The sequence below is a fragment of the Coptis chinensis genome, chromosome 2 (genome assembly GCF_015680905.1).
Source record: "Coptis chinensis isolate HL-2020 chromosome 2, ASM1568090v1, whole genome shotgun sequence".
In the NCBI taxonomy this organism is placed as follows: Eukaryota; Viridiplantae; Streptophyta; class Magnoliopsida; order Ranunculales; family Ranunculaceae; genus Coptis; species Coptis chinensis.
Window position 1 is genome coordinate 19102191 of NC_141457.1, and position 10026 is coordinate 19112216.

Genomic DNA, 10026 nt, shown 5'->3' on the forward strand with positions numbered 1-10026 from the left:
TGCAACCATTACCAGTGGTAAAGTGGAAATGGGAGCTAGTTACCATGGATTTTGTTGAGGGGCTGCCTAGGTCTAAGAGAGGACACGATACCATTTGGGTGATAGTGGATAGATTGACTAAGTCAGCTCATTTTCTACCAGTACAAAAGACTAATAGTATAGATGACTTGTGTAGGCTTTATATTCGGGAGATAGTTCGCTTGCATGGGGTACCAGTATCTATTGTTTCTGATAGAGATAGCCAATTTACTTCGAGGTTTTGGAAGAGCTTTCAGAAAGCATTGGGCACCACTTTAGATTTAAGTACGGCTTTTCATCCACAGACCGATGGACAGATTGAGAGAGTGAACCAGATACTCAAAGATATGTTGAGAGCATGTATTCTTGACTTTAAGGGTGGTTGGGAGGATCACTTACCCTTAGCTGAGTTTGCCTACAACAATAGTTATCAAGCAACTATTGGTATGGCACCATTTGAAGCTTTGTATGGTAGACCTTGTAGGTCACTAGTGTGTTGGGCTGAAATTGGTGATGCCACACTTTTAGGTCCGAATTTGGTTCGTGAGCCTACAGAGAAAGTAGCCTTAATTAGAGATAGAATCTGCACTGCACAGAGTCGGCAGAAGAGTTATGCAGATAGACGATGTAGACACCTCGAGTTTAAGGATGGGGATTATGTATTACTTAAAGTTTCTCCTATGAAGGGCGTAAAACGTTTCGGCAAGAAAGGCAAGTTAGCTCCAAGATTTGTGGGACCTTTTCGTATCTTGAAGAAGGTCGGATCTGTTGCTTATTGTTTGGAGTTACCAGAGAAATTTTCTGCAATTCATAATGTTTTTCATGTCTCGATGTTAAGGAAGCATCTAAGAGAGGAGGAAGAACCTGCGTCATAGCCTTAGATGAGTTGGAATTGCAGCAAGATGCTACATATGAAGAGAAGCCAATTAGGATCATTGACAGAAAAGAGCAAATATTACGGAACCGGGTCATTTCCTTAGTTAAAGTACTTTGGAACCATCACGATGAGCGAGAGGCTTCTTGGGAGCTGGACGCGGACGTTCGAGAGAGGTACTCACAACTTTTTGATGACGAGGTACTAAATTTCGAGGCGAAATTCTTTTTAGGGGTAGATAATGTAATATCCCATATAATTTTATACTATACTCTAAGTATTCATTATACAATCACACTAAATAATGAGTAAAAACTATGTAATTAAAGTATTATAGTATGCATGAGCTTATTACCGGTTTGGGCTTCATTCTTTCTATTTCGGCTATTTTAAATTTGTCCCATGACTTATGGTAGACTTAAGTTTGCATAGTTGCTAAACATGAGAAGTGGTTTGACTTGGTATTTGAAAACTAGTTGAGAGTGTTGTGCATGGGCTAGTTTGTGAGAGAGAAAAGGGGTTAGTTACAAAGGATAACAAAAACAAAGAAGAATACTTTGGACTCTATTCATTATTCTTTCAAAACAAGCAAGCAAAGACTGGTGGGTGAAAAGAAGAAACTAGTGTGCTGATTCATTTCTAAGGGGAGGAGTAATATTGTTTTAGTTCATCTTTTATTCCAGGCAAGTGATATATATAACCCTCTTTTGTTTCTAGAATAGGATCGATTATTGAGAATGGGTAGTATGATCAATATTGTATAACATTATTGTTCTAATAAATGGATATCACATGTTTTAATTCTACTGAATACTATTGTAGAATTTATGTCATGCTATATATGAGAATCTTGTTCCTTTCAGTGATTTCCCATGTCAGATAAATAGGTGGTGTATTACTTGTTTACTGCTGTTGATAAACTATCCTTGTTTTATATGACAGTGCATATATTGTATTAACCCATATTATACCTTATACTCTTGGTAGTAGACCAGAAATGGGGGATGATACTACTCAGTTTACCATGTGCGGCTATTGTGCAATACATGTGTATTATATACACGAACATATTGTTGTTGCAAGCTTATTTGGTTATGAGTTGGTTTCTCCCTTAGTCTTACTGTCAATACTAAGTACACAACTTTCAGATGTAAGGTATTTATTTAGTACGTTGGTATATCCTTCATTAATGTTAGATAATCCTACTTATATGTGTATGTGTCCTTATTTGGTGTTATGTATACATTTGAGATGATCTCCTATATTTTATACAATGGAAGTTTGTAGACTTCACTTGTTGGGCGCGTAGCTCACTCCTAGTTTTATATATTTTTCAGGTGAACGCTGACTTAATACGGAGTGACGAGTAGCGCGCTGGTTCTTAGAATCTTAATTCTTTCAAGTTGTAATAAGTGGAGGACTCATTAAGTCTTAAACCTTATTTATTCATTTATTGGTTGTAAACAACATTTAATTTCCTCCAATGGTAGTGTATTGACCTCAAAACTCACAGTTCAATCGCTCTGAAATAATGGACTCTCAACACTCCTCTCTCTCTCTCACTATGCGGCCCCCCCTCTTTTCCTTCCCATCTCATTCTTTTTATACTGGTTTCTTCTCACTTCCTGGCCGTCCAGCTGTCCTCCCATCCGACCGATCCCCTTCCTGCCGTACACTTGACACGTCCGCGCTCTAGGGTTTCTCGGCTAGGATCGCATACTTCCCAGTTTATATTACTAAGATGCATCCCACTCGGTGTCCCGCTAACCTGGTCCTTTCTCTGGCTCGGTTCTTATGCTCCTACTCTATCCTATTACTCTGACTCCCATATGACATCCGCTGACATGGCATCCTTTTCATAATTGGGTCTATACAAATGCCCCTTCTTGATTCCGCGGTCCTAATTATGGACCCGGGGTCGAGAACCCACTTTTCCTCATTTTCCGTGCACCTTTTCATCTCACTCCTGGGATTGCGTGAGAGAGTGAATGTACTTATCATGCGCGTTTTCCGCCGCCTCTCGTACTTCATGCTGCCACGTGTCTCTTTCAGGCTAGCTCGCTGTCTTGTTGCCTCAGTTTCTTCATTCCCTGTAATTACCCTTCTACCCTCAGTCCCTTCGATTTTTCTGCCCCCTCAAAAATACGATTTTACCCCTCCCCTATATAATCCCCTCTCTTTCTTCTTTCTCTCCCATTTCCTCTCAGTCCTTTCTTTTCCCCCTTGCTCTCGTTCTCTACTCCGACCAACCTCCAGTTCGTGACTACCCTCCTTTTCTTTCCTCGGTGAGCTTTTTCTTCCTTGAGCATTCTACCTGGGCAACACACTTCCCCACTAGCTTTCCTTGGTAAGTTTCTCTGTGCTTGAATCTCTTTAATTTTCATTTTTCTTTGAAATACTCAACTTCTCGAGCCTGTTCATCTTTCCTCGATGTCGGTTTCTGAACCTACTGACCCCTCGTCTTCCCAATCTGGTAGGGTAACATCGCCGCCCCCTCCGGTTCCTACTGCGATCCCTTCCACCTCTGGTCGTCCGGCCTCCTTGTTGTCGCCCTCTTCCCGATGCCGTAGACCTAATTTGGACGCAATTAGGGTTGCCTACTGTATTCCGGCCGACATAGTTCTAGAGCACGTGCCTGCTATCACCCATTACCCTCATCTGGTTCCCCGACGTCCGGGGTACCTTGTAATCACAGTGGGCCAAATTGTAGTCGGCTTGCGGCTACCTCTCACTTTGCTAGACGTCGAGGTATGTAATCATTTCCACATTTCTCCCTGCCAAGTCATAGGGAATTTTTGGAAAATTATGTACACTGTGAATTCCTATAATAAGTCCGGGGACCCCAAGATCACGAGCCGCGACATATTTTCTCAGTACTATATCAAAAAAAGTACCAAAGACGTCGGGGTAGGGTACCAGTCTTTTTGTGTGCGTCCTCGCAAGAAGAATTTCCTACTTCATATCACCTCCTTGGATAAAGTATGGCACCACTACCCATTGTACGTGTCGGGCCCATTCCTATCCGCAGATCTCCCTGACGATTTAACTCTTAACCATCTCGCCTTCAGATCACGCGGTGCGTATCTCGGTTTTCCCCTTCTCTCTAGATGTATTATCTCATTCTTTCCTAACTGTGATTTCTCTTCCTTGTGCAGGGTGGCGGTCAGATTACAAGTCCCAAATCTACTCTGGTATTTCAAGTCCTATCTTCCAAAGATTCCGCGACCTCGGACTTGACCAAGCCGCACATCTGGGTATTCATCCTACCATTGCGACCCCACTACTGCAAGTTCCCGACCTATACCACCTAGGTGGTTTATCAGTTCCTTTTTACCGCCCTCCTCCTCCAAAAGAACGCAAACCCCGAGCCTCAACCAGGCAACGGCCTCATCCCCACGCACCACGCCGCAAACAAACCAGGTCCCCTACCCCTCCATCTGTCTCCCACAAATCTCAAGGCACTCCCACCTCCTCTGCTCCGGAAGGTGTCCCCTCATTCCGCTCTATCTCTAACTGGGACGATCAATACCACAACTCTCCTATAGACGACATGGATGTTCACAAGCATAAGGTGTTTGACAGCGATTCTGATGATGAAGCAGTCATTGAGGTTTCTCCCTCCGTCTTGCAGACTTCCCTTGAACAGCTGCCCTTTAAGAAGCCGCGGACAGCATGCTCTGCAAAGCCCGACCTCTCCACGCATCAAGCCCCTGCCTCGGGAGACATTGCATCCAACCCTCCCACTCGGTCCCAGGCTGCTTCACCACCCCTCTTTCATCGTGCCGGCAAGGAACCCGCCTCCGTGCCCGCACCCACAGATGTCCCAGCATTCGTCCTTTCTACTGCAGAAGAATTTTGCCCGGTCTTCAAGGTGCGCAACCGCCGAGTCAATATTGACGACTCTACTCTGAACAATGCTGTGGTTGCCTCCTCCCTGTTTTACAACTCTCATTTGCCCCGGGACATTGCGTATGCAGATGGAGGCACATTCGATTCGCACCGTACTTCGTTATACACTAACTGGGAAAGGGTGCGTTTTATGTGTGTGTGTGTGTGTGCATTTTTTTTTAAACCTTCTCCCTTGGGTCTTAGGTCATCTTGGATATCTCTTTTATGATCCATGGTCTGCTCAGTGCCAGAAACAAGTTGACTGCTTTGGAAAAGGAGTTGGACGGCCCCTTGGGCTTGAGAGCGGCCTATGTGGGCCTTCAATCCGAGTTAGGGGCTGCTAACTTGGCCAAACTCAAGGCTCAAGACGAGCTCCAGACCGTGGAAAGTTCTCATCAAAGGTACATGGACCAAGTCAATGACCATCTAAGCTAGCAACAGGATTCCCTTCTCCAGCACCATCAGCTCAACTTGGAATCCATGGCCCAACAACATCGGGATGCCCTGAAGGCACTCAAATAGAAGCATCAGGAGGCCTGTGCCGTGGAGTCGCAAAAGAACTTGTCCGACATGAATACTCTCCGCGACCGCTTCAAGCTTCTGGCCGACAAGAGGGTGACCAGAAAACTCCAAGAAGCAATGGATAAGCTCATTCAATAAGGTCGCCTTCTCCCGAAAAAGCCTGCCAATTCAGCGATCGACACCTCTGAGGCCAACGGGGACGTGTTGCCGGCTCAAGAGGTCCTTTCTGTGTAGCTGGAGTCGGAGGAACGTACTACCTTGGAAGCTGCCGCGGCTCTCACCGCAGAAATCTCCAAAGATGTCATTGCCCCCCATGATCAACCTCCCTCCGATGTGTTGCCTGTTAATGAATCTGTTGCCAAAATGATTTGATGACCCTTGTGTTGTAATATGACATTTTTGCTTTCCTGGCCTTGTGATTGGTCATACTTCCCCCTTATCATGATATTTTGTATTTTGTATGTTATACTATTGTCTCTTTACCATTTGAGGCTCTTTATCAGTTTAATGTACCATTTTTCTCTTTATCTTGATCTCTGCTTCCTTTTTGATTCTTCTCTAAGCTCTCTTCCTCTCTAGCGTCAGTGAAAGGCTCAACCCCTCCGCTGCCTTTTCTCCTGAGATGCTCTGAAACTGGCCGGGGACACTCTCTTTGCCCCCGTGTCTCTGATATCTCTATTCCATGGAGGGCTCATCCCACTCCGCGCCTCATCAGGCTCTTACACCTATTGGGAGCACTCTATTGCCCCATGTGTCTCTGACATCTCTATTCCGTGGAAGGCTCATCCCACTCCGCGACTCATCAGGCTCTTACACCTGTTGGGACCACTTTATTGCCCCACGTATCTCTGACATCTCTATTCTGCAGAGGGCTCATCCCACTCCGTGCCTCATCAGGCTCTTACACCTGTTGGGAGCACTATATTGCCCCACGTGTCTCTGACATCTCTATTCCATAGAGGGCCCATCCCACTCCACGACTCACCAGGCATTTACCCCTGGTGGGAGCAATTTGCTGCCCCACGTGTCTCCGACATTTCTGACTCGCGGAGGGCTCATCCCACTCCGCGGCTCATCAGGCTCTTACACCTGTTGGGAGCACTCTATTGCCCCACATGTCTCTAACATCTCTGATCCGCAGAGGGCTCATCCCACTCTGTGGCTCGCTCAGGCTCTTACACCAGTTGGGGCACTCTATTGCCCCATGCGTCTCTTCTCTCTCCGCTGGTACACAGTTTGTACTTTTCCCTAAAACATTGTAGGTGATAAATGCAATTCCATTTACAAAAGTGTTGTGGTTTTATACATTTACATACAGCTGTCGTCCTCTATTTTGGACCTCTTTACATTGCTCGGGATTTTCTTACATTCAATTGTAAAACTTTTTTAACAGTCTAACATTCCATGGCTTCTCTACCTGTTTACCCTTCATGGTCTGCAATTTGTAAGTTCCTGACCCTCCCGACTCTATCACGGTGTATGGCCCCTCCCAGTTAGGGTCCAACTTCCCATCTTTCTCGTCTTTTGTGCTTGGGGTCACCCGACGCAGCACCAACTCCCCTATCTTAAAACATTGTGGTCTGACCCTTTTGTTATACTGTCTCTATAACCTTCTGTGATGTTCCTCCAGTCGGATGCGAGCTGAGTCCATTTTCTCTTCTATCAGGTTCAAGTCCCCCGCCAATATGCGCCAATTCGACCCATCCTCCACAGCCTTGGTTCTCATTGTAGCCGCGATCATCTTTGAAGAAATCACGACCTCCACTCCGTATGCCAAAGCAAACGATGTCTCCTGGGTGCTCGTCCGCGGAGTGCTTCGGTAAGCCCAGAGCACATGGTTTAGCTCATTGGCCCACGCGCCCTTCTTATCCTCCAATTTCCTTTTCAGATTATTCATTATCGTTTTGTTGGATGATTCCGCCTGTCCGTTGCCTTCTGGATTGTAGGGGGCTGAGAATCCTTGCTTCACTTTGTAAGCCTGCAGAAATGCTGCCACTTTAGCTCCAGTGAACTGTGTCCCATTATCTGCGATGATAGCATATGGCAGCCCAAACCGACATATGATGTTCTCCCATAGAAACTTAATCACTTGCGCTTCCTTGACTTGCTGCAAAGGGATGGCCTCAATCCATTTAGTAAAGTAGTTTGTGGCTGCCAGCATGTATCTCCTCTTGCCGCTTGCCATGGGCAGCAGTCCCACAATATCCATAGCCCACATGGTAAATGGCCATGGGCTCGACACATTATGCAGGGGTTCCACGGGTGTGAATATCCTTTGCGAGAACCTTTGACACTTGTCGCACTTCTTGGAAAAATCCATCGCATCCTTTTTCATATGGGGCTAGAAGTACCCCTGCGACAACAGCCGGTGCACGGTGGTCCTCCCCGCCGAATGGCTCCCACAGTCACCTTCGTGCAATTCTCCCAACACCTCTGCCGCCGATCGTGGCCCTAGACACTTTAACAAGGGCTCGTTGAAGTTTTTTCGGTACAATTCACCTTCCACTAGGACGTACCTCTGGGACGTCTGTTCCAACCTTCTCTTTTCTTTATTGTCTGTCACCTCCCTTCCCCCTAAGAAGTCTCTAATGAGATCCATCCAACACTCTTCCTCCTTCGTAATATGATACACCTCTACCACCTCTTCTGTACTAGGCTTATCCAGTCTTCCTACCCGTATCGTTCTTTCCTCTGACCCCAGCATCGCGGCCGCCACATATGCCAACGCGTCTGCGTGCCTATTCTCTCCGCGACCCAGGTGAACAAACTGAATCTTCTCGAACTTACTAGACCTCTCGCGCACCACCTTCAAATACTTTGCCATTCTCGGACATCGAGCTGTGAACCCACCATTAACTTGGCAAACCACGAGATTCAAATCTGAGTACACTATCAGTTCTTTGACCCCCAGATCCTCGGCCATCCTCAATCCCGCTATCACTGCCTCATACTCCGCTTCATTGCTGGACGCCGCGAAACCCAACTTTGTAGTTAGCTCTAGTTTATGGTTATCGAGTGTAACCAACACCACCGCTATGCCGCTGCTTTCATCAGTGGCCGACCCATCCGCAAACACCCTCCATCCATTTCTCTTATCCTAAGGGTCCAGCACGTTGGGCTCCACATCTCTCTCTGGTTCCATAACCATCTCTTCTCCCCAATTGGGATCCTTAGCAGGGAACTCTGTTAGAAATTTTGCCACTGCTTGTGCCTTTTCTGCGGTTCTTACTTGATACTGTATCTCATATGCGCTAAGGGCATACCTCTCAATCCTGCTATACCGCATCTCTGCGTCCAGTTATGTTTTACTTTGAAAATACACTGGTTTCTCTACCTTGTCCACGAGGCGGACCAATACCGAGCTTACCGCGTACTCGGAGGCCCCCAAATACAGGTACAACTTCTCCCCCTCTTCTGGCCGGGATAATAAAGGTGCCTTGCCCAAGTACCCCTTCAACTCCTGAAATGCCTCTTCACACTCCGCGGTCCATAAGAAATCCAGGGTACTCCTCAACAGTCAGTATAGCGGCCTGCATTTGTCAGATGATTTGGAAATGAACCTATTCAATGACGCCACCCTTCCTGCCAGCCACTGCACCTCCTTTACATTCTGTGGGTATGGCATTTCTATCAAGGCTCTTATCTGCTCAAGGTTGGCCTCTATTCCTCGATGAGTCACGATGTAGCCCAAAAACTTGCCCGTGGTCACTCCAAAAGTGCACTTCTCTGGATTCAACTTCAAATTATACTTCCGCAGTATGCTGAATGTCTCTCGTAAGCCCTCCAAATGCTCCTCCTCCGACATGCTTTTCTCCACCATATCATCTATGTATATCTCAATCCCTTTTCGAATCTTGCTCTCAAACATCTTCTCCCCCAATCTTTGGAACGTGGCTCCAGCATTCTTCAACCCGAACGGCATCCTTGTATAGCAATACGTGTCGCCTTCTACCACAAATGTTGTTTTCTCCTGATCCGGCCCATACATCGCAACCTGGTTGTACCCCATAGACGCGTCTATGAACGATAATACCTTGTACCCCACGGTCCTATCCACCAACTCATCTACCCGTGGCATGGGGTAACTGTCTTTTAGGCACTCTCTATTCACATCCGTGAAATCAACACACATACGTACATTGCCATTCTTTTTAGGTACCGCGACTATATTGGACAGCCACTCGGTGAACTCCATCTCCCGTATTATGTCAGCTCCCTTCAACCGCAATACCTCCTCGTGGATGTCCTCTGCATACTTCGGTCTTATGCTCCACATCCTCTACCTCACCGGCTTGGCATCTTCTCTCATGTGCAACCTATGGCATGCAAATTCTGGGTCTAATCCCGTAACGTCCTCAATTGCCCAAGCAAACACATCCCTATTCTCCAACAAAAACTGTATTAACTTACTCTTCCAGTCATCCGATAGACTGGACCCTACTGACGTGAACCTTTCTTCCTCCCCATCCCCTATATTCACCACTTCAATTTCGTCCAACGTCTTTGTACCCTCCGCAGGTTCCAACTTACTCTCCGCGGAGTCACTCTGTAATTGTTATGCCTGCCTTTTCCTTGGGTGGGAACTTTCCTCTTCTGTTCCGTGTACCAATCGTTTCACAGTTCCCTTATGACTGTTCTTGGCCGTCACCTGATCACCGCAGACTTCATACGTGCCCGTTAGAGTAGGGAACCACTTGATAGTACGTAGATGGGACGGCCTTCAT

At 46.5% G+C, this 10026-nt stretch overlaps 1 protein-coding gene across 1 annotated transcript; it reads right to left on the bottom strand.

Annotated features, from left to right (window-relative positions):
* Window positions 1-7643: 7643 nt before the first annotated feature.
* Window positions 7644-8225, bottom strand: LOC147515227 (uncharacterized). The gene has a single exon (XM_086592833.1). It carries the CDS (start codon window positions 8223-8225, stop codon window positions 7644-7646), a length of 582 nt encoding a protein of 193 aa, XP_086448959.1.
* Window positions 8226-10026: the final 1801 nt, after the last annotated feature.

Excerpts from the sequence above, each read along its gene's own strand:
- LOC147515227 (XM_086592833.1), bottom strand. The coding sequence starts at position 8,225 with ATGGCCGAGGATCTGGGGGTCAAAGAACTGATAGTGTACTCAGATTTG.